We start from the raw sequence: 27,962 nt of genomic DNA, 5'->3' as shown, positions 1-27,962 counted from the left end.
TTTGTCAGAATTAATCAATCACCCAGTGCTGGAACCAAAATTTCTACATAAAGTTTTAAAGACCAAACTATGTTAATAATTAAAATTTAAAAAAAACAAAAAAATCTCCCACCCTTCCCTATCCAGTTAGTAGTAGCGACAGGATTTTGTATGTGTCTGTTTTTCCTTATTTGAGGTGCTTAAGAAGCAGTGGTGAGCTTCTCTTGCTAGCGATTCTTTTTTTGGTTAGCATTTTGCTTCGGTTGACTCCCGTGTGATGTCTCTCCTTTTAGCATATTTTCATTTTTTTAACGTCAACTCTCAAAACAACACCCCCCTCCAACTGAGTGCCCATAGTGAAAGGCCCAAGTCATAGGCCCACCAGTGTTAACTTATCTACACATGATCATGCAAGATGTGGGAAGCATCTTAACTGCAATGTGTATGTAATTAATGAAAAGCAAGAAGGCAATGCAAAAATTCTCGTAAAGAAAGGGATGGCAAGAGATAAAACATTTGACCCACTCCTGCAGATTAAAAGTTGAGTTACGTGTTCAGTGGCAAACCTCGCAGGGCTCTCTCAAGCGCATGTCTGACCTATGCTCCTGTGAGTATGGGACAGAGTTGGTCACGGATCACATGGGGAATTTGCAGGAAGTGCCACGTTCTGGACTAAGGTACAGATCACAAGCTTGCCCAAAGAGAAGGGACAGAGACACATGTGCGTGCATGTTTTTTTTAACAGGAACACTATATCCTGCTTCTATGGAGCACAGCACATAAGGCAGAGAACAGCTAAGGCAAGGCCTGTCGTTCTAGGCATTTACTCTGCAACACAGATGAGGTAGAGTTACCGTAATTTCATGCCAGTCCTCTTAACATCTGCTCTAAAAGTCTCACAAGGACAACACTGTTTGCGACCCTTCTTCTGTTCTTAGCAGCACCCCTGCATTTTCCATACGATTAGGGTATGGTGGAATAGTTTAGCTGCTGCTATAGCATAAGCTTCAGTATATTCACATTCTATCTCAGGGGTGGGCCTGTGCTGTTGCAAGTTAGGACAAGGCTCCCTACCACACGGCACAGGACTGTTCTTTATCCAGTTAGTAGCATTTTAGAACCATTTAATCGCAGAGTTGAACGGGACCGCCAAAGCACATCTCATCCAACCCCCTGCAATGCAGGAATCTCAACTAAAGCATCCATGACAGATGGCCCCCCAACCTCTGCTTAAAAGCCCTCAAGGAAGGAGAGTCCACCACCTCTCGTGGGTGTCTGTCCCACTGTCAAACAGCTCTTACTGTCAGAAAGTTCTTCCTGATACTTAATCAGAATCTCCTTTTTGTAACTTGAATCCATTGGTTCAAGTCCCGCCCCTCCAGAGCAGGAGAAAAGGAGCTTGCTGTATTGAGCCTCAATCTTCCTTAACCGGGCTCATGAATTGGGGTGTGCAGGTGCCCAATCTTTTATAAGTACATAAAAAGCAACCTGCAGGATCAGGCCAATGACCCATCTAGTCCAGGATCCTGTTCCCACAGTGGCCAATAAGATGCTGGTAGGAAACCCGCAAGCAGAATTCAAGCACAAAAACACTCTCCCTTCCTGTTAGTGATGTGTTGCTACGTTTGATTTAATGCATTCTCTCCATGAAAGTAGGAGTGAAGAAGAGAGCCAAGGAGAGTAACAAGAGAGTAAGTTAGCATGCCACTGCCTCCCTCCATAGCAAAGAATTTTCCACAAGATCAGTCTGTAGATGAATGGTGACCATGCAAAGGGGGTGCATGAAGCTGTTGCCGCTTTTATGCTCTGCCTCCACGTATGCAAATTTAAAAAATATTTCACCACGTGCGCTCATGATATGAGCAACACTAAATCATGTGGATCTAATACTGTACCTCTCACATGGGTTTAACACGCATCTCTAATGAGCAACCCTGAGTCAAAGGTATGGCAGAAGAGTTCTGGGTAGACAGGGTTACCAATGCAGATGTGATCTGCACCCTCCTACAGAACCAGTAAGTGCTACCTGCCATAGAAAGAATAAGAATGCAAAGTGGTTGTGTTCTTATTCCCCATCTCGGTGAATCCGTAGAACTCGTTACTAGAGGCCAATTCAATAACCACATTGAAAGGAAGACAATTTCAGATGGTAGGCCCATCAGCTGCGGCAGCTAGACTGGTGACTGGGGGCGGCCGCCGAGACCACATAACACCGGTCTTGAAAGACCTACATTGGCTCCCAGTACGTTTCCGAGCACAATTCAAAGTGCTGGTGTTGACCTTTAAAGCCCTAAACGGCCTCGGCCCAGTATACCTGAAGGAGCGTCTCCACCCCCATCGTTCTGCCCGGATGCTGAGGTCCAGCGCCGAGGGCCTTCTGGCGGTTCCCTCATTGCGAGAAGCAAAGCTACAGGGAACCAGGCAGAGGGCCTTCTCGGTAGTGGCGCCTGCCCTGTGGAACGCCCTCCCATCGGATGTCAAAGCGATAAATAACTACCTGACATTCAGAAGACATCTTAAGGGAGCCCTGTTTAGGGAAGTTTTTAATCTGTGATATTTTAGTGTATTTTTGGTTTTCTATGGAAGCCGCCCAGAGTGGCTGGGGAAACCCAGCCAGATGGGCGGGGTACAAATAATAAATTATTATTATTATTATTATTATTATTATTATTATTAACCAGGATGATCAGCAGTGAACATAAACACATGGGCAGCAGTGAAACTTTAATGATAGAAGAGAAGAGCAGCTGTTTCCAAAGTAAACAGTCCAGTTATTACTTAGAGGTGGTTTCACTTAAAATATTTACCCACCCTCGTGTAGGACATGAATGACTGGCTGATACCCTAATTCAAGAAACTGCTAAAATCACCTCCTTATTCCTTTCCAACATTTGAAAACTGTCCTTAAATGGAGAACGATCAAATCAGTACCAAAAAGTTGTTTGCACTTTTGAAAACGAGAAGGCCACAGCAGAATGTTGAGATAAACCCAGTTTCTAAGCCAAAGTTGGAAGTCTTGGCTGAAACTTTCAGGTTCAACACCAATGTGAAATGAAAGGCCACCGGATGCAGGCTCCAGGGTGCTGTGGCTTGCTGAGTTAAAGATCAGGGACCAAGAAGGAAAGGGGATTAGGATTTGCCAACAAAACAGGAGATAGTAAACCAAAAAAAGGAAGGTGGAGAGTACTACACCTTCAGGTTATTTCCAAGTCTTGATTTGATTGTTGGAGGAGGGGGGAGATATTAACCTTCATTTGTAGGACCTTGAGAGAGGAGGCTGATTAACGAAGATGAGGTCCTCCTTTCAGCTTCATTGATTAGCAAGCAATTATTTCCCCAGCTACTTCCTGGTCTTGGAAGTCAAAATTCTGATGGGTAAAGCTTTGTCCATTCCCACACACCAAGTATCAAGCATTAGATTGGTAGCCAAGCAGCACAACAGGTGACGACAACACATTCCTTCCAAACACACCCACCCGAGGAAGGAGGGATCATCCCAAGACCTTGCAGGCTCCCTCTTTGGTCTAGGTGCTCCTGAGAGCAACAGTTCACCTCCTCTTTCGAGAAAGAAGGCAGGAAACACACCATTCCCTAGGAAGGGCTGTCTCCAACTGCACCATTTTCTTCCTGGCAGGCCTTGAGTTTGGACAATACAGCATGTATCCGGAAGAGAGTGCGTGACTCCATTGAATAATTCTTGTAGTTGTTCCTGTAGGGAGAGGCAATCAGCAGGTGTTATATCCTGGAATGTGTCTATTCTACTCATTGTATTTAACAGCATCCCAAGGTATGCGCATCTCAGTAGCCAACCAATGAAATGATGGTAATTTGGATTAGGGATCATATGGGATCAAAGATCTGGCTCAGTACAAAGCAGCTTCATGTTTTGCCTTACTGGTTCTAAGATCTTATTGCCCAGAATGCAGTTTCAATGGTTGGATTGGAGGAAAGGATGAGTGGCTGAACTGGCAACCTTTATTCCTTAACCTCCATGGGGTTAATAAATCTTACGGGATTCCATATACAGGTGAAACTCAAAAAATTAGAATATCTTGGGAAAGTTCATTTATTTCAATAATTCAACTTAAAAGGTGAAACTAATATATGAGATAGACTCATGACATGCAAAGTGAGATATGTCAAGCCTTTATTTGTTATACAGTGATACCTCAGGTTAAGAACTTAATTCGTTCTGGAGGTCCGTTCTATACCTGAAACTGTTCTTAACCTGAAGCACCACTTTAGCTAATGGGGCCTCCCGCTGCCGCCGCGCCGCTGGAGCACAATTTCTGTTCTCATCCTGAAGCAAAGTTCTTAACCCAAGGTACTATTTCTGGGTTAGCGGAGTCTGTAACCTGAAGCGTCTGTAACCTGAAGCGTCTGTAACCCGAGGTACCACTGTAATTGTGATGATTATGGCATACAGCTGATGAAAACCCCAAATTAACAATCTCAGAAAATTAGAATATTGGGAAAAGGTGCAATAGCTATTCAATCCACAATATTCTAATTTTTCGAGTTTCACCTGTACATTACAAGGTAGCAAGAGCTTCCGAGGAAGCTTTTGCTCTCTTCCTTAAAAGCCAAGCATTGTGGAATAAACCGGGGGCTCACTTACTTCGCCCGACGAAGCAGCTGCACAGCCTCTTCATTACGGCCTTGTGCCACATAGAGGAGACTCAACTCCAGCAGTGCATTGGGTACCAAGTAGTGATCATACCGGATCCTCTTCTCACTGCAGACAGGGAGGCAAACATGTACATGAAAAGCAGCTGGGTTTAGGGTGAAGGTCTACTTAGTCTTGATTTATTTGATTTATTGAATTTATATACTGCCCTATACCCGGAGGTCTCAGGGCGGTTCACAGAATAAAATCAAGATATAAAACCACAAAATACATAATAAAAATAAAAACAATAGCCCCCCCCAAAAAAAGACAATTTTAAAAGGGCATGGGATATAAATCAGTCCAACCAAAGGCCTGGTTAAAAAGGAACGTTTTTGCCTGGCACCTAAAGTGTGTAATGAAGGCGCCAGGTGAACTTCCCTGGGGAGAGCATTCCGCAGATGGGAAGCCACTGCAGAGAAGGCCCCGTTCTCGTGTTGCCAACCTCTGGACCTATCAAGGAGGAGGCACACGAAAGAAGGCCTCATAAGATGATATCAGGGTCTGGGTAGGTTGATATGGAAAGAGGTATTGGAATGGAATGAACATATATGAACTAATAAGAGGTGGAACACAAATGGGAACCAGATTGTTGTGTTTGCAGAGAATTGTAGGTAGAATGGGAAGCAACTTACTCCTTGAGGAGCATCTAATTACTTTCAGCCATCTAAAGGGTGGTGAGGCCTGAGGAGAGAAAGCACGAAGCCCTCTTTCTGTGCCAGGCAGAATGATCCTTACTTTGGGAGAAGCCCAGCTCATTAAAGAAAAACCCATATTCTCCTCCAAATAGACTGGAAACTCTTGGGAATCTCACCTGCCATGGACAGCACTGAAGCAAGCCTCTGCTTCAGCCGAACTGTGCAAGTGCTTGAGGACCAGGCCTTTGAGAAGTAGCACAAGACACCGGTCATCCACCTGGTACTCACTGGCTGAAGGTAATGGGGAAGAATAGGAAGAAAAACGGCAAAAAGAGAGGTGAACCAGGCTAAGCAGTTGCTGCCCCCAACTCCACACTTGAGGAGCAGTTGGCAGTTCATATGCATTCAGATTATTGGTCAGCAGACACTTCTTTTGTTCTCAACCCTACAACTAGGAAGGAAAACTTTCCCTGTTTCCCTGCTTACATGGATTTCCCTGCCCAGTTTACTTGTGACACTTTGTAAAAAAACAGGCCAGAAAAGGAAGGCATCTAAGCTCCAAATATTATTTCCCAGGATCAAGGAATTGTAACTTTGAAGTCCAGTACAAAATATTGTGACCTTGCCTTCTCATGGTTTCAAATAAATTCTGCCAAGTTTCTGACAAGGATTTGAAAACTAAAAGAGGTTATCAATATTTCCCAAACTTTTAGCATGTCATTTCGTCCCTGCAATCAGCTGGACTGGTACAGTAAAGAAAAAGCAATTTATATACGGTATGTTGTATGTGCAATATATAACATCGTGCCACCAGATGGCAATGCGGAGTCCTGTTTTTCTCTGCCTGTTTTCCCTGTTTTAAATTAACAATGCTTTAAACTGAAACGCTTCTTTGATGTGTCTAGATCCAGCCCCTGTCTACCTTGCCCCAAAATCCTATTACTACTTATATTATTTACCCCTCTAAATATTGTGCCTAGATATTAGGATATGCAACTTCTATTTTTTGCATGCATTCCAGAACATAAGTTGCTATTCTAGCAGCTCTGTGTGTCCACCCACACTTTGCCACTTTCGTGAAACCAGTGTGTTACCTGGTGCTTTCTGTAGCAGCTTCTCAGCCTGTGTCAGAGTCTCTAGAGTCCCCTTGAGCAGTTCCTGGCGCTTGCCCAGGACGGTGAATCCATTCCACATATACATCATCTCCTGGGAGGGAAAAGCACAGGTAGGGCATGGTGATGATAGCAGGAATTTGGGACGGAGGTGGGGAGAGGGGAGAGACAGAGGCTGCAGCACCTCCTTTCTCATCAAACTATTTTTGCCAGCCCAGGGGAAGAAGACAGAAGCTTCTTGCTTCTTGAGACTCGTACATGCATCTCTTGTGTGCAACTAGATGCACACAAATGGACGGGTGTGGGAGGACACAATGTTTCTTAGATGTGAGAGCGTAGCAAATATGTTTTCTGCATCAGAATTTATGAGAGGAAAATGCACACCTCTTTCTTTTCATTTCTACGTGCGGCCCCTGGACCAATTTAAAACTAGCAATGAGATGCACAGCTTGCAGATTTAACATATAGAATAAGAAGAATGCACATTTAAAAATGTTTACTGAGTATATGGGTGAAATTTGTGTTCATTTAAAATGCTGGTAGCATTAAGATAAATTCAACAGTGTAAATAAGATTTGATGGATGTTAACATTGGATTACTGAATGGTTTAGTTCATGCAAAATATGCAGGGATGTATGGTATGCAAATTGAACAATGGAAAGAGAAGAAAGGAAGTCATTGATTTAAGGTTGTTTAAATGAATATTTTGAAATGTAATTTAGAAAATTTAATAAAAAAATATATATATTAAAAAATAAAACTGGCAATGAGAGCATGGTCAATAAAAGGTTTTCCATTCGCTTGAAACCATGACATCTCTCGCACCCATGCCCACAACCGTAGAGAGGTCATGTATCTCCACCCTTACCAGGGCTGGCACAGGCAGAGGAACATGTTCGCTCGCTTTGTAGCGCCTTGCTTTGCGGATGGCGAACTTCTCTGTGGGTGGAGACTTCCCTGCGATCTTCTGCTTGAAGGAGGAAACTTGCCTGCAAGGGAAAGACAGGTGGAGAGCCTCACTGCAGCTTCGTTCCAACAGGGAAGCCGAAGAGAGAGACTCTGTGCTCCCAGAAGTGCTTCATCCACCTTTCAGGGACTCTGGCTACGCTCGCTCAAGGAGCCTGCCTGCTGCCAGGCAGCAAACCTCATCCACAGCTTGCAGCCATTCAGATAGGCGCCAATCACACAACAGTCCTCCAGTAATACTGCTGTTATTTCTGCACAGCAAATATTCTGGCAAAACACTTGCAGAACTGGGGCTCCTAGACCAGGGGTACTCTAGTTGCTAACACCTTACTCAGCCCGCATTGTCCCTCCCTCAATAAGTGCTAGTGTGTGACACAAAGGGGGGCTTTTACCTGAAGAGCTCAACCTCATCCTCACCAAAAGGCCGCGGTTCCTCTGGAGGCAGCATGCTAAGGAAGGCAGCTTTCATGTACACATACATTGCCTGTAGGGGGACAAGGAGGATATAAAGAAGGGAAGAAGTCCAACCAGGGACAGAGCAAGGTGGTGAGAGGGAAGGAGGACAGCAGCAGTAGGTTTGCTTTGGGGAGTTTAACAGCCTGGGAATCATTGTGAGTGAGACTCTTCTGACTGAGCTGGAAAAGGGAAAGGAAAGCACATAGGGAAGTCCCTTCAGCTGCAGACATAACCCAGCATTGGCCACTCACAAACTAGTCTTTTGGGAAGTTTCAAGAGCTTGGAGGGGCATGTAGCAAGAGCAACACAAAATAGATTCCATTGTTCAAGAGTGCCTGGAAAACACCTAACCCCAGATGCATGTCATCTGGCCATAGTGACTAATGATGATGGATTCTGACCTCATTCAGAAAGTAAGGGATAGGATTGAGAGCCTGGCAGGCAGAATATTGGCTTTAGTCATCAGAGGCTGAATCTGAGTGGGCCTTGCAATGCATGAGGGAAGAGAGGGAGAAAAACTGTGAAGCAGATCACACACTCAGAGCTTGATATAAAAGGCAAAGCCAGCCTGGCGGCACAAGGTCTCCTAGCAGCCATTCATGCTAGTGATAGTTTTAACAAAGTGAGGCCTCCAGGGTCCCTTGCCGCATTGAACAGGGTGCAACTCCAGTCCCATAGCACAGCTGCAAAATATTCTTAGCTGGGCTAATTCTATACTAAAAGGGTAAGAAGAAGTATTCCCAGGCAATGCTTCACACAGGCATTGCAGTTCCAAGGTCTGCCACCTGAAGTTACTGGAAGTTCTGCTACTTTGGCTGTAAAGGTGCCCAGAACCCTGTGGATCAGCTAGTATCAGAAGAAGGCACCTAGCCTCAGTGCTCTCTTCTTATTTGAAGCAGGGAAAAGTCTCCCACTTTCCAGAACTGAGGTCTATCTCAAAGGAAACCCTGCAGGGAACAACAACTCCTCTGTCCCGCTGCTCATTAACCTCCTGTTCGCATTTCGCACCTTGGACCAGCGATTCTCCTTGCTCAGCAGGTCTGCATAGAAGTAGGCCATCTTCCACATTCCTTTGTAGGCAAAGCACCACATCAGCTCCCAGTAGCACATATGGTGAAACTGCTTCCAGGCCTGCTGGGCTGAGCAGCCTTCTTCAAACTTCTTGATGGCCTGGGCAGAGATGGAGAGGCCAAGCCCAGGTTAGTCCAGAAAGGAGGTGAAGGGTAGCAGCAGCTCAGTATTTTCACTAGCAAGCACAGTGGGAAGGGCTTTATACTGGAAGCAAAACTCCCAGCCTTTCGCCATGGGGGAGCTGTGATGTGGTGGTGTAAGAATGTGTGCGGCCACCTCTCACCTCATTGATGTTCCCTTTGATCTCCTCTATCCTCCCGGCGAAGAATAAGAAAATGGCACTCTGCAAGGTGAGAGAAAGAGGACTCAGACATGAAAGACAGGGAGCCACAAGGCATGTGAAGCTCAGACTCCTCAATTAATTCATTCATACACACACACACACACACACACACACACACACACACAATATGTGATGGCCTGGGATTCGGACTTGGATGCTGAACCTGAGGGATCCCAGCCTGCACAGGATTCCCCGCCTCCAGAACCAGCTGAGCCAGGGCTGGGGCTGAGCCTGAAGGGTCCTCACCTGTGCTGGATCCTCAGGTGCAGGCATCAGCTGAGTCTGCTCTGGCTCCTGAGGTGATGGAGGACCCATTGCCTGCAGGTGCTCCACTCTCAGCCCTGTCAGAGGAAGCTGAGGTTGCCTCTGGGTCTGGTGACCCTCCAGCCTCTCCTGAGCTGCAGAGGCTCAGGGCAGAGAGGTGGAGGGAACTAAGTTCCCACAGGAGGAGTGCTCGCCTCCAGGCCAGGAGAGGTGAGTCACCAGAGGATTGGGGCCGCCCTAGGCCTCGGGGCAGATAAAAGCCGGCCAGCCCCAGTCCCAAGTTGCAGGAGCAATATTGTTGGCTGCTAGTTCCTGCCTGAACCCTGTCCTGCTTTCCTGCCTGAGCTCCTGACCCGCCCTGGCTCCCTGCTTGCAAGCCTGTTCCTGTCTTCACCCGACTCCCTGCCCTGCACCCAGCTTCAGCTACTACGGACTGCCTCCATATTGCACCTTTGACCACGGACCAGACTTGGACCTCGCCTCTCGGGTAACCCACGGGACCATCACACGATATCTGAAGTTGCATGAAAAGCATGGACCCAGCCTCTGTGGGCACCTGCAACCTGTTCAGAGGTGGTGGTGGTGACAGGAGAACGTGGCCTAAGACTCCAGCGCCCCCATTGGTCAACCCAGTTATAAGGGCAGAGAAGAACCCGCCAGGTGTTTCCTACAGCATCTCTGAGGGCCTAGGACCATGGTCTTAAGACCTTGAGGCCTTCTGAGGCTGAGAAGGTTAGGTTTCTCCTTCAATGCAGGAGTCAAAAGGCGGGAGAGTTGTGAGAAACCACCACCCAACTCTAAACACACCATGCCTGGTGCTTTGGATCTGCCTCGCGCAACACCAGAGTAGGGCACAAATGCCGCCCCAGGCACAGGGGCTCCTGCAAAGCCTAGTAGCAGAAATCCAAGAGATTGAAACCCCCACCCCCACCCCACCCCAGTCACAACAGAGGGTGCTGGCCTGGTCTGCACATGCAGCAGAATGATGTGGTAGAGTCTCAAAGATGGGAAGCAGCCGCTTTAGACTGCAGGGGCCATTTTCGAATGCATCCCATTTATCTGAATGCATTTCAAGAAGAAAGCCAGCACATTGCAGGCAAATGTTCTAATCCCATTTCCCTCCCTGGTGTGCTAGGTTTCTGCCCACAAGGAGACGTATATCCAAGGGAGAATTTAGGGGAGGGAAACAAAAAACAAAAAAGATCCCCCACCTGCGGTCCGAAATGGCACAGTCCATTCTACCAATCCATTCCGCTGCTTATGCAGAGTCGGCCTGAGTCTTGAAAAAGACACGGGGCACAGAGACAGGGACGGGAAGAGAGAAAAAGAGCGCAATCTTAATATGGCAAAAACTCTGAACCAGAAGGCATGCTGTCTGCTGCAGAAGTGCTCTAGTTTGAGGTGGGAGGGGGCGGGAAGAAGGAGGGGAGTCCTTAATAAAAGCCACCAGCTCCACCACCGCACTCAACTTTAGCCAATCCACAGGTCGCTTTCTAGCCTTCTGGAAATAGTAGCTAAGGGGGCTGCCGCAAAAGGGAATTGTGCCCCAGCCCCACTGTAATTTGAGCACCACACCACTGCCTCAAAGTGGGGCAGGTAAAGCCTAACTGGTCCCTCTTAGGAACATTAGGCAAGGGGTGCTTCTTTATAGATCTCCAGTGAGGAGCACAGGTGACTGCACAGGTATCAGGTGAGTGCCTGTAAAGCCTGCATCACTTTGCAAATCATCCGCACAGTGCCTTACCTTAGGGTAGCGGGCGAGGTACGGACTCAGAAGGGCCTCAGCCTCTGTAAAATTGTCTTCACCAATCCCTGGTGGGGGCACAGAAAGGGGGTGGCGTTAAGCATCTTCCCAAAGGGCACCCTCTCCCCTGATGTCCCTAAGCAGAGCAAGCTCACAATATTTTGCACCACCAAAAGATTTGCTCCAGCTTCTCTTGCAGTGTCCCAGGGGAGACACCTCTCTCCCATTTGGTGATTTCAAGCTGTTAGGCCAACTCTAGCAAGCTCATGGCTGAAAGGAACCTTGAGCAGAGGACTTCGCAGCTTATACTTAACCGCAACACATCTCCAGCCCAGTTCAGTCAATATCAGAAGGATTTGAATTCTGCACCCTCCCTCCCTCCCCTCCTCTCACCCGCCTCAGGGCCCTCCTTCAGTTCCCCCCACAAACCAAGTTCTGTAATCAGAAGAATTCGCATAGACCCCAATGAAGTGGCATAAGCCAGTCGTGGCAGGAGACCTTGCATCTGAGCAGATACTGAGCCGAAGGACTGACCCTAAGCAGGTCATGGAATAAAAGCCCCCAAATGGGGAAAAGGGGCCCCAGTTTCCCTGCCTTACTGTTGCCAACTCAATTATAGGCCACCATTTTCTATTCTGCTTCCCAAAGGTGGAGAGAAGACTTTACCTAAGACGAAGGTAAGGAAGGTGTAGTAGCAGAGCAGCAACATTGTACAAAGCAAAGCCCGCAGGTTGGCTGTGGTGGCCCCCTGATGCAGCTGCTGCAGGCCGTAATCCTGGTGGGGAAGAAGAAATAAAAATAAGGTGGGGGTTGAGAGAGAGAGTCGGAGGGAACAGCTGTTTGTAGGTAGACGCAACAAAGATCAGCCATGTGAGAGTTCCATTCAGCAAAGGTCTCCGGATGAACAGACCCGGCTTCACCAGAATAATTCCCCAGGAAATACTCAGCTAATCAAAGAACAAGCTGGTGCAGAGGCCTACTACAAACACATCAGCACCCATCCCAGCATGAGGGACGAAACAGCACACAATAGATAGCCTTAAAGACCATCAGGGCATTGTCCGTGTCTCTGGACTGGAAGTGATGGCTTGAGGAGGCAAGTACATAGCCTCCAACATTTCTCCGATGACTATAGGGATGTTATCAATAATGATAACAATAACAGGTAGTTCTGGGTACCTAAAATGTATAGGAACTTATTCATGTATGCAACTACAGCGGCAAGAATGTTACTTGCCCCCAAATGGAAAAAAGCAGAAGTCCCAGCAAAGGAAGAATGGATACAAAAACTTATGGAATACGCAGAAATGGCAAAACATACCAGAATAATATTAAATCAAGATAACAAATTTTTATTATAAAAGAATGGAAATGGTCTATTGAATATTTACAGCTAAATTATAAACAGATAAAAACATTGGCAGGATTATTGTAATAACCTGCAGTTTTATAAGAGTATATATTTAAAGATGATTTATAAATGAGCAAATTAAGTTACTTTGGATATGCAGAAGATAAAAAAATAAATTTAAGGAGCTGCAGAAAGAGGGGGAAGGAAGTCAAGTTTTGAAATGTCAATATGATTGTAAAATTAGTGAAATGTATAAAATTAGTGACATGTATAAACTTGAAAAGTATAAATAAATAAACAAACTTTTTAAAATGATGATGATAATAATAATATTAATAATTGTGGTGGTGGTGTTTTACTATTTATACCCCACCCATCCTACTGGGTTGCCCCAGCCACTCTGAGCAGCTTCCAACACAATATAAAAACATAATAAAACATTAAACATTTTTTTAAAATCCCTATACAGGGCTGCCTTCAGATGGCTCAGGGGTCAGATAACTCTATATTTCCCAACATTTCTCTGATGAAAATAGGAAGATCAGAAACTGGGACGGCTTCTGTAAATCTGGAACTGTCCCTAGAAAATAGGGACACTTGGGAGGGTCTGCAGCTGCAGGATTTGGGTGTTATTTGCCAGTCCACCTGATCCAGGTCTTGCAAGTCTTGAGTGTTTACAAGAACTATGAATAGAAAGCATTCTAGATCCAAGTCCTTAGATGTGCCTGTCAGACCACACACAGCTTCAGTGGCACCTCTAAAAACATGGAAAGGTTCAGGTCAGGCCCACCCACTTGGATTAGGCAAATGAGGTAACCTCCAGATGTCAGACACAGCTCCTGTCAATCCCAGCCAGCCAATGGCCAGGGATGATGGGACTTTTAGTCCAACAATATCTAGATGGTATTGTCTACACCAGGGATGGCCAGCTCCCAATAGACTGCGATCTACTCACAGAGTTAAAAACAGGCAGTGATCTACCCCCTTTTTGGGGGTTCAGGTCAAAGTTATTGAGCATTTTTAGGAAGGAAAGCCCTGTTTTTAGGGGTTCAGGTCAAAGTTGTTGTGGAGCTTCTTTTTATGGGCTTCTTTGGGGGGAGCCAGTGATCTACCACAGATGTCCAGTGATCTACCAGTAGATCACAATCTACCTGTTGGACGTGCCTGGTCTACACCATGGGTAGGCAAACTAAGGCAAGAGGGACGGATCTGGCCCAATCACCTTCTAAATCCGACCCGCGGACAGTCCGGGAATCAGTGTGTTTTTAAATGAGTAGAATGTGTCCTTTTATTTAAAATGCATCTCTGGGTTATTTGTGAGGCATAGGAATTTGTTCATTTTCTCTCTCTTTTTTCCAAAATATAGTCCGGTCTCCCACAAGGTCTGAGGGACAGTGGACTGGGCCCCTGCTGAAAAAAATTGCTGACCCCTGGTCTACAAAGAGCTTTCTCTGCCCCAGGTCGCAGACAGATGCTACCCATCAAAGTAGATATACAGAGCTAGATAGGTAAATGACAGCATTTATATCTAGAAATAAGCAGACCACATCCTGCCTCTTCAAACACACACACACAGGAAGGCAGTCATACCTTGTCCCCTGAAAACCCTGCAAATTCCAGAAGTCTCAGGATCCGGGGTGGGAAAAGGGAGAGCGTCTGTGGAAGGAAGACATTGACATGAATGGCAATGGACACACTTGTGGGGAGAAATCCTCCTCTTAGACTTCGCACTTCTTCAGCAGTGGAGAGCTCCACTTTTCGAGTGTGATCCACTTGCAAATGGACACATCAGAAGCAGACAGTGTGGTCTCTTCCTGATGTTGTTAGGACTCCAACTTCCACCAGCCCCTGCCAGCTTGGCCAATGGCCAGGAATGCTGGGAGCTGCAGCCCAGCAACAACTACAGAGAAGCTACTCCCTTCAGAGGGAAGGAGAAGAGAGATAAAAATGACTAACTCCAATGGGCTGCTGCTTGTAACTCAGTTTCTGTCCTTATAACCGCTGGGGAAGCGCATGCAGACTCACCAAGTTGAAGGCACCAATGCCCAGCGCAACTCCTCCCTCCAGATGGGCGCGAGAAGGAGAACTCGATGGCAACTGATTGGGCTGGATGAAGCTGTTGAGCTCCCTGCAAATGTAAGAAGGTTTAGAAAACCCCACTGCACTTTCACCTACCAGGAGTGAAGCATGGAACCCAGGCATCCGAGCTCACAGTTTTCCTAACCACTAGACCACTCCCACCCTGACCTTGAGTCGCAGAGTTTGAGGATACTTCATTGTTGTGACAGGGGATACGAGTGAATAGGAAATGCAATTCCTTCCCGCCCGCCCCCTTCCCCACAAAATTGCTTTAAGGCAAAGAAGGACTATGTTCTGGATTCAAACATCCAACACACATTTCAGGAACGGTCAGTCTAGAAAATGCTTGTCAAACAAGGCAGTCATGTCCTGGATGGCCACCGATATTGCTATCCCAGTTTTCCAGAGATGTCCATGACACTTGTGGCCATTTCCGTGCATTGCTAATCTGGCGAGTAAGTGGGCAAGTGGACATTTCTTTCCTCTCCTCTCAGATACAGACAGTTTCTCATGTGTAAGCATCCAAAAGCTGGGAGTGGTTTCCTGACACTATGTGGGATGCATGCTGGAAGCAGTAGCTACATCTCAGACTTTTCTCACACACGTTCCTCTGCTGACGTACAGCACAAAGATAAATCACATGTTCTTGGGACTGTACCATTCCAGGCTCAAATGGAGGGGGAAGAGAGGGGGGGAGTGAATATTTCTTACACACACACACTCCTAGCAAACCAGCGGAAAGATTATGGTGCAGGGATTCTGTATCAGCTGAATTTCTCTGCATGCGCAGATTGTCCCAGAAACTTCTCCCTTCCTGAACCTGGCATGGAATTCAATTGTCCTGCCCCCTCTTCTTCATCTCACACCCTTCACTGGTGCTGCTTCTCATTCCCAACTTTGTGCTACCTGTGATTCAGTACTGCTCTGCTGTTCCAGCCCTGCCAGCTGTCACCACAACTCACCTGTAGATGAGGTAGCTGCTACGCACCTTGATTCCTCCTTTTATGAAATTCACCATATTTTCATCCTGAAAGAAGAAAAGGAATTTTGAAAAGTCCCCAGCTTAAGGAAGATAACTCAGCTCCTTAAATCTGATGTGTGTGTGTGATGCCACAGGGACAGTTGAATGCAAGCATCCATTGTAGGTCGCTGCTGTAAGGGGAAAGCACAAGCAGTGGGTGCCTTGGCACATTGGTCCCAAGCTTGGCACGGATTGGAATGGGGAACCTGTGGTCCTCTGGATGCTGTTGGAAGACCGCTCTGATCATCCCTGACCATTGGGCCAGGCATGCTGACTGGGGCTGCTGGGAGTCCAACAGAATCAGGAAGGCTGCAGGGTCCCCATCCCAGGCATGGATAGTGGAAGCTGATCGGAGAACAGGAAGGGAAATTGCTTTATGCTGGCCGGCTCTTGCCTGGCTTCCCCATAAGGCAGCGTATAGAATCCTTGCATGCAGTCTGTGGCTTGTGTTACATATGAATCTGTGGATTGTGGCACTACTTATATATTGTCATTACAAGAGGACTAGAAGGTGGACCAGAGACATTTGCCTCCTGAAATCCAACCCATCAGAGAAAGGAGGAAGAGAAGTGGCTGCTTACCTGCACAACACAGTTAACATAGAAGTGTGAGTGGCTGCAATGCTAAATCTCTGCTGCAGGAAGGAAAATGCCTCTGACTCCACCTGCTGCAAGACCTCTCTCACTGGGACACCTCCTGTCGAGGGGTCCTGCCCCACCACTTGAAAACTGCTGCCCTGATGGCCTGTGCCCTGTAGTGGAGAGAAGCTCCCCTTACCTGCAGGAAGGTGAGGGCAGCCCGGTGCAGCAAGCATTCTGCGTAGCACACTTCTGCATGCAGCTCCTCTGCAATGGGGAAAGGAACAGGTTCAGGGAAGACATGTGTCATTCCTAACCAGGCTTACCATGTCCTCCTCTGTTCAACCCTTAAACATTCACATCCACCCACTGGAAACAGCAGCGCCAAAGAAAAAATACCTTGGATCTCTGTCTTGCGCACATCTGGAAGCCTGGACTATTTACTTATTCGCAACACATCAGCCAATAATGAAGATTCCCTGCCCCAAAAGTAAGGGGGAACCTCCAGACATTGCACAACTTATATTTATTCCTTTCCACAAACTACCCTGTGCCTACATCAAGACGAGCCAGAGTAGGTACTGTAAGGATTTCTGTACTGGATCCAAGATCCATATACAGTGGTACCTCTGGTTGCGAACGGGATCCGTTCTGGAGGCCCATTCACAACATGAAAAGAATGCAACCCGCAGTGGCGCGTCTGTGCAAGCGCAGGTTGCGATTTGCCGCTTCTGCGCATGCGCGTGATGTCATTTTGCGCATTTGCGAGCGGCGAAACCCGGAAGTAACTCTTTCCGGTACTTCCAGGTCGCCGCGGGACGTAACCTGAAAGAACGTAACATGAAGCGGACGTAACATGAGGTATGACTGTAGTCCGACCTGCCTCCAGATGTCTCTGGCTAGTGCACAAACATTAGCTTTCCCCACCCCTCATAGACTGAAGAAAAAATGCAGTGGTCTTGACCCCCACAACTGGGCCACTAACTCTTCTCACCTTCAGTACAGGAATCTCCGCCAAGCCGACTGGAGAAGGATCCGGTCACTGTGCTTTTCCTCCGAAACCTACCAGAGGAACCCCAAAAGGGATGCATAGTTAGGTTCCACTTCCTCCATCCCAACCCCTGGAGAATGCAAGCTGGGCGTCCTCTTTGGGCTGTCAGCACCAACACCTCTCCCCTCCCCTGAGCCTATGCCCACCCAACGACTCCCATGTACCCCTTAAGACCCATTATCAAATTGAGGAAGAGAATGTTGCTTAAAGAAACAACTCAGAAGGGTACGAGACTTCCTTCTCCCCTATGAGCAGCTGGTCTAGTCGTATTGAATCCTGACTTGGGTCAGGAGGAGAAAATGAAATGCAGTGGTACCTTGGTTCCTGAACGGGTTAGTTGTTGAACAAATCGGCTCCCGAACGCTGCAAAACCAGAAGTAAGTGCTCCGGTTTGCGAACATTTTTCGGAAGCCAAATGTCCGACGCGGCTTCTGCCTGAGTGCAGGCAGGGCCATAGCTAGAGGGTGGTGAGGCGGGCCCCCGCCAGGGGCGCAGGCAATGTGGGGGTGCAAAACCGGCTAAAAAATATGTCCATAAATATAGGCAAAGGTAAAGGGATCCCTGACCATTAGGTCCAGTCGTGGCCGACTCTGGGGTTGTGGCGCTCATCTCGCTTTACTGGCCAAGGGAGCAGGCGTACAACATCCGGGTTATGTGGCCAGCATGACTAAGCCACTTCTGGCGAACCAGAGCAGCACACAGAAATGCCGTTTACCTTCCCGCCGGAGTGGTACCTATTTATCTACTTGCACTTTGAGGTGCTTTCAAACTGTTAGGTTGGCAGGAGCAGGGACCGAGCAACGGGAGCTCACCCCGTTGCGGGCATTCAAACCGCCGACCTTCTGATCGGCAAGTCCTAGGCTCTGTGGTTTAACCCACAGCGCCACCCGCGTCCAGTCCATAAATATAAATATTGATTATTGCCTCATAAGAAATGGTTTTAAATAGAGGGTGAATTGAATGGGTGGGAGGGATTAGAAGAGAGGCAGAAAGAAGAGCTAATTTGTCCATGGCTAGGGGGCACAATCTGGACAGTTCTGCCAGGGGAGCAGGATCACCTAGCTACACCTCTGAGTGCAGGAAGCCCCTGCAGCCAATCAGAAGCCACGGCTTGGTTTTCGAATGGTTTCTGGAGTCAAACGGACTCCCAGAATGGATTAAGTTCAAGAACCAAGGTACCACTGTACCCACTCACAAGTGATGCAGCCAGGTGAGGTTTTCGGCGAGAGCACCCCCCATTTAGAAGCTACTTGCATTGCCCTAACATGACCAGACACCCCTTCAGAGGTGCCCCATGCGAAGTCTACAGAAACAGGCCTCATTCCCCACCCCAAGAGGCCCCCCCCTGCAGTCCCCACCTCTGGCAGATTTCTTGTGCCTCTTTCATTGTGTGTCCAGCATGAACAATGTCATCGTGCTCAAAGGTCATCATGGCTTGCATTTCCAGAATGGTGGCATAGATTAAGGCATGATACATGCTCTCTTTGGCCCTGTTGAAAGGGATCAAAAAAAGGAAGCAGGTGTAGTTGCAGGCAATATAGTTGTTTTAATGAGTGATGGCAACAGCCAGGGAGGGTTGTATTGTTTCCTCCATGTTTCTCATATTTGCCCACAAAAGGATGTGGGATAAGGGTGAAAGGGGAATTTCACCTTTATGCACCTGAAAATCAATGCCCAGCACTACAACAAACAAAGAGATGGTCACATTCCTGATCACAATTCATTAAGTTATAAAAAGGAGAAGGGTCAACACTTGAAGATTTTGGAATGTCCTCGGCCCAACTTAGACTCTGCTGGGATTGAATCCACATAGCCCGGTTACCTGCTGAGTTGAACCCATGAACAAGGATTCGAACCAGTCTAATTTCTTTGAAGCCACTGCCAGAAATCCACATACTTAACGAAGTTACAAATCAAGCTTTGTGAGAATAATAGCATGCACAGAGCAGGCAGGAGGCCTTTCTAAGACAGGGAGAGGCTTGAACAACAATATTCAACGGCATTCTTCTGCTTTTAGGAAAAGCAGAGCTCTCCTTTTCATCTATTTTTCTGCCTCTGCTTTTGCTGGCAAAGACAGGAGCAACCTCCCACACACACGGAGGGCTTTGGGTTTTGTTCGCATTTCTTTTCCAGCGTGCACAAAAGGTGAAAACTCCATCTTCTAACTTGCACAGGGCGCTTACCATTAAAGGTATTTGCATACTGCTTTCCTTAAACAAAAAGCAGATTGCGCACGCACACACAAAACATTTAAAGCACAGCAATGAACGCCACAGATTCGGCGGACCTCATTAAATACATATTTCTGTAGCCAACCAATAAAAGTCACATGCCATGGCTGAGGCGTTTGTCTCAATTTCCAAAGGTCATGTGAAATTAATATGGGTTTTGCAACCCCTCCAGAACGCTAAATGGTGGAATGTGTTCTGGTACTCGAAGCACCACCACAAAAGTTGGAGTAAGCGGTTTCTCCCATTTGGGATTATAATTTTTTGTTTTACATTTGCAGGTAATTTCCAGGTCACTGTCCTCTCCTGTACCACATCACTAAACTAGAACTAGATTAGGGCTGGGAGATATCTGGTTTTCAGCATCGTGTGATATATCACCAGCTAAGCATCGCAATATACCAATATATCGCAGTGTCTGAAATAAGGGTGGAGCTACCAGTACATGGAGACATTGGCTGGCTTCACAGTTTTTCCTGCATCGTGATTTTTGCCGACGCCTGCTCTTACGATTCGCTGCTCCCTGCATGAGGTAGTGCAGAGCTACTTCTGTTGTTGTTGTTGTTTATTAAATTTATATACCGCCCTATACCGGGGGAAGGGAGTCTCAGGGCGGCTTCTAGTCCCCCTCCCTCCAATAGTTGTTGTTCCACTGTGTGGGTTTTTTAAAGATATTGCTACTATCGCTACTATTATGGATTAGTTCACATCCTTAGTGTAACCACACACCCCGTTCCTGCCAGAAGTGACTACAAAGTTCGAAACAATGACAAAGTGCACTAATCAAATTCTCCTCCAAGGCCACTTGGCTTCACTACCCATAGACTCCCTTCCTTCCACCCTACCAATTTGTTTCGGTTGCACACCAAGGGCCAGTCAGGTGCTCCAAGGAAGGAGTGCTGGAGGAAGGTTCAACAGCTTATTGGGGAGGAGAGGGAAGCCCTGGGTCTGATGTGTCCCGTCCCCCCCGTCCCCCGCTTTCCACAAAGGTGGCTGGATCAGGCCCTTTCCCCACTCACCTGGGTTGCAGCATCTCCAAGCTCTCACTGAACTGGTTTTTCAGGAAGCAGTTCAGTGCTTCTGTGCACTCGGCCAGGGCAGCCTCCAGGGAGCTGCTGCTGAGAAGGAAGGCACAGAAAAAGAGAGCTCAGTTAGCCTCCCCCGAAATGGCCCATGAGACCTTTGGTAAGATAGTCACAATGCACACATTCAGAACACATTTGAATCACATGGCTTCCCCACCCCCACTCCTTGCCAGAAGCCTGGGAACTGTAGTTTGGAAAGCAGGCCAGGAATTGTAGTCCTGTGAAGGGTGAACTACAGTTCCTAGAATTCTTGGGGGAAAGCCATGTGATTTAAGTGTTGGCACGACATACTACTACAGTGGTACCTCGGGTTAAGAACTTAATTCGTTCTGGAGGTCTGTTCTTAACCTGAAACTGTTCTTAACGTGAGGTACCACTTTAGCTAATGGGGCCTCCTGCTGCCGCTGCACCACTGCCGCCCGATTTCTGTTCTCATCCTGAAGCAAAGTTCTTAACCCGAGGTACTATTTCTGGGTTAGCGGAGTCTGTAACCTGAAGCGTCTGTAACCCGAGGTACCACTGTACAGAGAAACATAGTCTAAGTGGGCAGCCCTAAAAGGAGACAATTAATAATAATAATAATAATAATAATAATAATAATAATAATAATTGTATGCCGCCCATCTGACTGGGTCGCCCCAGCCACAATGTATGCCCAAGAGGTCCATGGTTCAAAACCACACTTTGCACCAGCAGCTTCAGACAGGCATAACAGTACTGTATGTCATACATACCCGTCAGCCATCCCGTTTTAACTGGGACATCCCAGAATGACAGAAGCCATCCTGGTGTTTGATCGGATTCCAAAATGTCCCATCTTTTAGTCCTGCACAAGAGCACAAGACTTGTTTTTGGGTTCCGCACAAGTCAGCTGGCTCATTTTGAAAATGAGAGGAAAATGTGTGGCACCCCCTCTTAGTGGGAGGCTGGAGCTGTGCTCTGTGTGCCCTCTGCCACCTGCATCCCTCCTGAGCACAGTCACCTCTTCCTCGCCAAGGAAGCGGTCCAGCTTCCCTCTCCCTCTGGCCACAGGAAGGACCCCAACGATGGTGCCAGCTGCAGCCTCTGCACTCCAGCTGCCACTGCTGCTCTTGGGGGCCCTCCCAGGGTCCTCACTGAGGCCCACCCGCTGCTGCGCACCCTGCATGATGCTGCCTTCACCCTCTTGCTGCTGGCCGGGTGGAGGGAGTGCTTCTACCAGGCCACAGCTCCATGGAGCTCAAGTACCAGGTACGGGGGGGGTTTGGATGGGGCGGTCCAGAACGCAGCCCCCGATCAGGCACATTGGGAATGAGGCGGGTGGGCAACTGGCCCTCTTCTTCGTGCTTAGTGCCTGGTGATTGTGGAGGAGAGCAGCAGGTAGACTGCTCCTGATGGTGGGGTTTCTACTAAATGGGTTTTACTTCTGACAAGACCTGCCTAGAAGAGCATTACCAGAGTGACTATTTTTCAGTGTACAGTACAGAGCCGTAGATGACGGTTTTTTAAAAAAAAATGTTTTTAAAGAGAGACGTAAATACCATTTCCTCATCTGACTAATCCTCAGATTAACCCTGTGAGGTATTAGGACAGGGTTCGTTGAACTGAGAGGGGAAGCAGGGATGGCCTAAGAAAGTCAGAATTTGTCTCGTGCTATCAGGGGAAGGTTTCCTGCTTCCTTCCCTCCCGCAGAGGCTAGAAGGGAAGGGCCTGGTGTTTCTGTTTGTGAAAGCAACAACCTCCCACCCAGCTGACGCACTTTACTCAGCCCTTCCAGCAAGCACAGAGTTACCAAGTTTGAACACTAAGCAAACACAGGCTTGGCAAGGCCTTTGCCAGCACATCCACCCCACCTTGTTCAAACAGGGCCGAGGACCTGGGTCCTCAGAGGCCAGACATGCCCTGCTGACGCTCCAGATGGTCTTCTGAGGGAGATGGGGCAAGTCCCAGAAATACTGGGTTGGCCACAGGGCTATGTCCCTGGTGGTCCCTGCTTCAATCCCTGGCTTATCATAGTAAGCTGCACTGGGCCACCGAACCCAGTTTTATCTACATGGGCTGATAGCAGCTCTCTAGTATTTAAAGCAGGAGTCTTTTCCTAGAAGGTTCCAGGGATTAAATGTAGGATGCTTTGCTTTCACCGCTGAGCCTTTCATCTTCAAGTTAGAGACGTCCACTTAAAGGAGGACTGGGGAACCAGTGGCCCTCCAGATGTTGCTGGACTACAACTCCCATCATGCTTGACTATTGGCCACACTGGCTAGAGCTGCTGGGAGCTGGAGTCTAACAACATCTGGAGGCTCACAGGTTCCTCACCCTAAAGGGTCTCTCAGGCAGAGGGTGCTTAGCGCTATCCTACCAGATACACAACCTGATAGCTGCACCGCCTGCAGCACTCCAAGGAATCCTGATCGTAAATAACAGGATCTGAGAGAGAGATTTGCCTGAGATCTCAGAGAACTTCTGTCCATCACAAAGCCATTCATGAGGAGCCACTGCTCTGAATTGCAGAGTAGCAGCTAATATATAGCAAGCAGCATTCGAAATTCGCCAGGCGCATTTTGCACCTGGCTATCGGCCATTTGCGACCAAGTGAAGATGCCCGGGCTCCAGGATGGTGCCTGACGTCTCCACCATCTTGAGATACATGCCTGGGAATCTCCGTTATATTTTATCTGCGCAGTCAGAATGAATTTCAGGAACCAAAACATCATATTGAAAAATATGGCTTTGCAGCTGCCTGGCCCCAAAATGGCAACTAGGCATTCCGTTTTGGCGACTGTAACTGGGGGTTTAAGGAGCCGCTGGACCCCTAGCTTATATATCTGAGTTTCTAACACTGATAGCAAGTCAGGAAGTTCCTGGCTGAAGTATAGTTGTCACAGTGGCCTGTAACCATTAATGGCCACCTCACACGCTTAACCTGAAGCCATCTCAGCCCAGGCACTGACTCTGCAATGTGGATGTCGCAGCACAGCTTACCTTTCATGTCACTCATGATTACCCCACAAACCCCACTGAAATAAGAGGGGCTATAAACATAACAGTCAACTTTTCCCTTTTCTTGCAAGGAATCCTATTCGGAATAAGGGAATTTCCCTTTTACAAAGGGAAACGTTGACAGCTATGGCTATAAATGGACCACCATAATAATTGGCTTCCTGGATCACACCATTTGGTCCTGCATTTGGGCTCCAGATGTTTGTGTGCCCTCAAGCAAACAAGGCACAGAGGCCTATATCCCCTGGGCTGCTCCTGTCCTGAGCATCTACTGTTTACTTATGAACCTGCAGGTGGAAATTTACACCTCAGAAACCAAATTCTAAACTATAAAATGCAAAGTTCAGATTTCAGACTTGGACACCTTCATTTTAAGAAGTTCTACTTTGGATGCAGATGGGAGGGAACACCGCAGAGAGGTTTTTGAAAAGTCAAACATCCCACCGCTCTGAGTTTTGACCCTCAGTATTCCCAGGAAATACTGCAGGCAGCTGGAGGCTCTTTCTTCCTAAGGAACGAAACCACATGCAAGATCATCCACAACTAAATCAGGTCCCAGTTGCAGAGGTGGTCAGCCCTCTCGACATATCAGACCCATCATCCCTGACCACTGGGTTCCACTGGCTGTGGCCAACATGAGAGTTCAAGATGCTGCCCCCAACCCGGTTTGAGAACTTCCCGATTCAAAATCCACGCCACAAAATCCTGCGTTATGCTCCACGCGTTCAGAGGTGTGCTTTGTCGTGGGTCAATGTGCGTAGCCTTTCTGCTCAGTTAGGGTCACTCACAAGGACTCGCCTTCCCCCTAACCCTACACTTGCTGCCCTGGGAAACATAAGGGAGACAAAGGGCGGGGGGGGGCAGGGGGTGGTTGAAAATAACTGGTGGCACAGAAGAGGAGATGACTGAGAAGCCAAAACAGGAGGGGGCTGGACCAGACGGGCCTTTGTCCGGAGGCCTTGGGGAGAACCTCATCCAGGAGCATCAGGACTCCAGGGACATCCTGCATCTACCATCTCTTCCCTCGCCCCCCCACCCCGAAAAAAAACCCCTCCATTTGTTAAGCGCTGTCTTATGCTATGCCCACCCCCACCCCCGCTGAAACCCAGGGACCCGGGCTTGGTCTCCCTTTTCCACTCCTTGTTGAAAGCACATCCCCCCCCCATTTTTTAGCCCAAAGCGGGGGGGGACACCCCTCTTCGCAGGATCGCTCCCCGCCACTCCGTCCAGCCCTCTGCCTTGGAGAGAGACTGCATTGCAGTGCCCCCGAGTCAGAGCCCTAAAAGTCTCCTCCGCCTAGGAAGCAGGGGGGTTTTGTGGGGGAGGGAGCGGGAAGGAAGGAAAGGAGGAGAGATGGAGCCGCTTTCCGTCCGGCAGCGAGGAGGGCTGCTGGTTTCCCTGCCTCGCTCACCTCCTTACCTGCTGCTGCCTCCGCCGCCGCCTTCCAGAGCCATGCCGGGAGAGCTGCCAGGCCGGGAGCAGGAGTCGCACTCGCAGCCCCTTCAGGAATGCCAGGCGACACGCAGGCGAAGCGGCCGGGCTCGGCCGGGCTCCGCCCTGCAGGTGGCTCCCTCCCATCCCCTACCTGGGCTGCGGAGCACAGGTGACAACTCCGCCCTCCCCTTCCGGCCACCCGGACCGTGCCGGATTCTCGCCTCCCCCAGCCCGGCATCGCCTCGTCCAAGAGGTCTGGACCAAAAGCAGGCAGGCAAAAGTCACAGCCATGAATATAATGCATATACACTCCTCCCCCAAACCAGACAGCTTTTCGGGTCTCTTTTCTCGCTTTCCCTGGAAGGGCTCCTGCGGATATTCGACAGGTGCGCCTGTGCCAGCTGTTCCTTCCCATTGTTTTAAGACACAGATGGAGAGAGGGGAAGGGAAGAAGGGTCTACTGAAAAGGTGCTCAGGGTTGGGCATCCATGTGCAAAACTTATGAAACAACTCACCAACTTGATCTTCTTGCAGTCCATGGGACTCTCAAGAGTCTCCTACAACACCATAATTCAAAAGTATCAATTCTTTGGCGATCAGCCTTCTTTATGGACCAGCTCTCACTTCCATACATCACTACTGGGAAAACCATAGCTTTAAATATACGGACCTTTGTTGGCAAGGTGATTGTTGCTTAAGGTCTAGCAACATTTTAAGCATGTTCCAAGCACCCCGGGTATATGCATTTATCCCGGTGGTATAGCCTTTACAACAGTCCTGGAAGATAAGGTCTATATTATCCCCCTTTCGCAGTTGGCAAGACTGAGGGTGAGAAAACAGTATCCACCCACCTTTCTGGCTTCTCCTTAATCACTTTCTGATCCCAGACTGGGTTACAAAAAGAAAAAACATATACACAAGAGTAAAATCACAGCGGTCAGCCTATGATTTGGAATACGTTCCACTGCCAGTAATACTACAGTCACAGTATTCAGCTCATAACTGATCGGTTCTCAGTAAAAGCCATGAGATCGACTGTTGTTGCATTGGGTTCAGAAAACGGCCAATGACAGTGCCAGCTGAATCTCAGAAGCCAAGGCCTCATCACTTCCCCAACTCTGGAACCCTCCAATACGTTATTTTAAGCATTACAATGTACTAATGTTCCAACAATAGGGGATTTTCCTGTTTTAGGGAACACTTTTGCCTACACCCAAATTGTCTTCTCCTTTTTACCACCAGTTCCATCTGTATGAAGGCATTTGCCACTCCAAAACAGCTGGACTATGGTCATTTCCAGACAACCTGTTTCCTGAGCATTTCCCTTGATTCTGTTGGGAGGTTAGATGATATTGGCTGCTTCTTGAGCATTCATTCTGATTTGTTTGCTGGTAGATTAGTTCCCTGTCACTTTCCTTACTGCAAACGTTTAGCTTTCTTTTTTATTTTTGCAGGCGGAGTGAGGCATTGTTGCCAAGAGCGCTGAAAACAACTTTAATGGTGCACCCTGAATTTGCCAATATATGATTGAATCCCACCCAAAAATAATGACAGTGTAGGGAAGTACTCTTAGTGGCCCAAGAGTGACCCTTATTGCATTGCCACACTGCAAGAGCCCCTGGGTGATATATAGCTTCGCTGTCACTTCTCTAGATAAACAGCTTGTCCAACCAGGGCAGCTGTACTGTAGCAGCCATTATTTCTGTTGGGGAATCTCAGACAGTCCTTTCTCACTTGGAGCATAGAAAGTTCCCAGGTGAGGAGAGCAGAGAACAAAAGCATCATAGACTCACACTTCCACAGGCTCACATACGGATACGCTATGCTATTGATGAGATTTCCATTAAACAATCAGCCTTCTTACACAACCACAGCAGTTCCTATTAGAGAGACTTGAGCAAAGACAACTAAAAGCAAGACGGGAACACAGAAAGGTGGGTGGAGGTGCAAAGCTATAAATCTGATTGGTACTGAAGCTATTTGCATTGCTAATGGTTTGTCTGTTTGGGAAAGAGAAGCCTTTCTGCATTTTTCAAGAGGGTTCTAATTTTGGTTAGGTAAAAACTGGGGGGGGGGCAGACTTTGTGTGTTTGGATTTACAGTAGTTGCTTCCTTCACCACAGATCTCCCAGAATCATAGAATAGTAGAGTGGGAAGGGACCTATAGAGCCATATACAATGCAGGAATCACAGCTATGGAAACTGCAACGGTTTAGCCTTGGTTAGCGCCAAAAGAAATATCAGCCTCAAAAACTTTAATTGCTTCCTTGAGATGAATTTCAGGAATAGAAAGAATCCCTTCATTCGCTATCTGCCTTAAAGAACAGGGTAGCTTTATTATTTCCTCTTTCATTGATCTGTTTCTGCACTAAATGTGACCAAACCTGCTTTCTGGAAACGCCCAGAGTCTTGCAGAATGGCCATGTGGTATGGGGAAGTCCACAGGGCAACAGCTATTTTAAGCACCCAGTAAACTTTAAGAAGAGCAGTTCTAAGCTCTGTAACGTTGGGCGAATGCCACTTGGCCTTCGAAGCTGTTCTGTGGAGGTACTAGGATGTAAAGGAGTTCAGTAAGCTAGCAATAGAAAGCTCAAATCACAAGTCACACACAGAAAGCTTCCATTCTTTCTTGCCCCCTAAAATAACAGCTGCACTGACCAACAAGGGAATGATAAAATTTACAAAGAACTTGTTGCATTAAAAGTCCTTGTTAAGGAAATGCATGAGAATATGAGGTTGAGTAAAATATTCGGGTCCTGATGCTCTGGAGATATAGGAGCTTGTGTCTGTGTGCAGTAGCTAGAATCTTAGAGAACTGAAATCTACTCCCCTTTTGTTAAATATTCTCCAGATGTTTAGCTGCTAAAGAAGCCCCCAAATGTTCTCGAGGTATTTCATACCTGCGTACCTGACAGC

The 27,962-nt window shown here is 47.7% G+C and overlaps 1 protein-coding gene across 1 annotated transcript; it reads right to left on the bottom strand.

Annotated features, from left to right (window-relative positions):
* Nucleotides 1–97: 97 nt before the first annotated feature.
* On the bottom strand, nucleotides 98–25,081 carry LOC310752617 (tetratricopeptide repeat protein 39A-like). Its single transcript, XM_083593400.1, has 19 exons — nucleotides 25,032–25,081; nucleotides 20,568–20,666; nucleotides 18,679–18,810; nucleotides 17,264–17,331; nucleotides 16,469–16,536; nucleotides 15,633–15,697; nucleotides 14,617–14,719; nucleotides 14,182–14,247; nucleotides 11,907–12,015; nucleotides 11,241–11,308; nucleotides 9,173–9,232; nucleotides 8,827–8,988; nucleotides 7,755–7,846; nucleotides 7,265–7,385; nucleotides 6,378–6,489; nucleotides 5,460–5,574; nucleotides 4,598–4,714; nucleotides 2,658–3,688; nucleotides 98–2,150 (listed from the first exon to the last, which is right to left on the bottom strand). The coding sequence occupies exons 1-18, from the start codon at nucleotides 25,064–25,066 to the stop codon at nucleotides 3,571–3,573; spliced, it is 1,710 nt and encodes a 569-aa protein (XP_083449526.1). The 5' UTR covers nucleotides 25,067–25,081; the 3' UTR covers nucleotides 98–2,150; nucleotides 2,658–3,570.
* Nucleotides 25,082–27,962: the final 2,881 nt, after the last annotated feature.

Source organism: Podarcis filfolensis (assembly GCF_964270895.1).
Source record: "Podarcis filfolensis genome assembly, chromosome: 17".
NCBI classification, from domain to species: Eukaryota; Metazoa; Chordata; class Lepidosauria; order Squamata; family Lacertidae; genus Podarcis; species Podarcis filfolensis.
This window is presented reverse-complemented; position numbering and strand designations above follow the sequence as displayed.

Excerpts from the sequence above, each read along its gene's own strand:
- LOC310752617 (XM_083593400.1), bottom strand. The coding sequence starts at position 25,066 with ATGGCTCTGGAAGGCGGCGGCGGAGGCAGCAGCAG. Across the intron at positions 18,811-20,567 it reads TTGGAGATGCTGCAACCCAG|GGCCAAAGAGAGCATGTATC; the intron begins GTGAGTGGGGAA and ends CCCTTTCAACAG. Across the intron at positions 11,309-11,906 it reads CTTCCTTACCTTCGTCTTAG|GGATTGGTGAAGACAATTTT; the intron begins GTAAAGTCTTCT and ends TGCCCCCACCAG.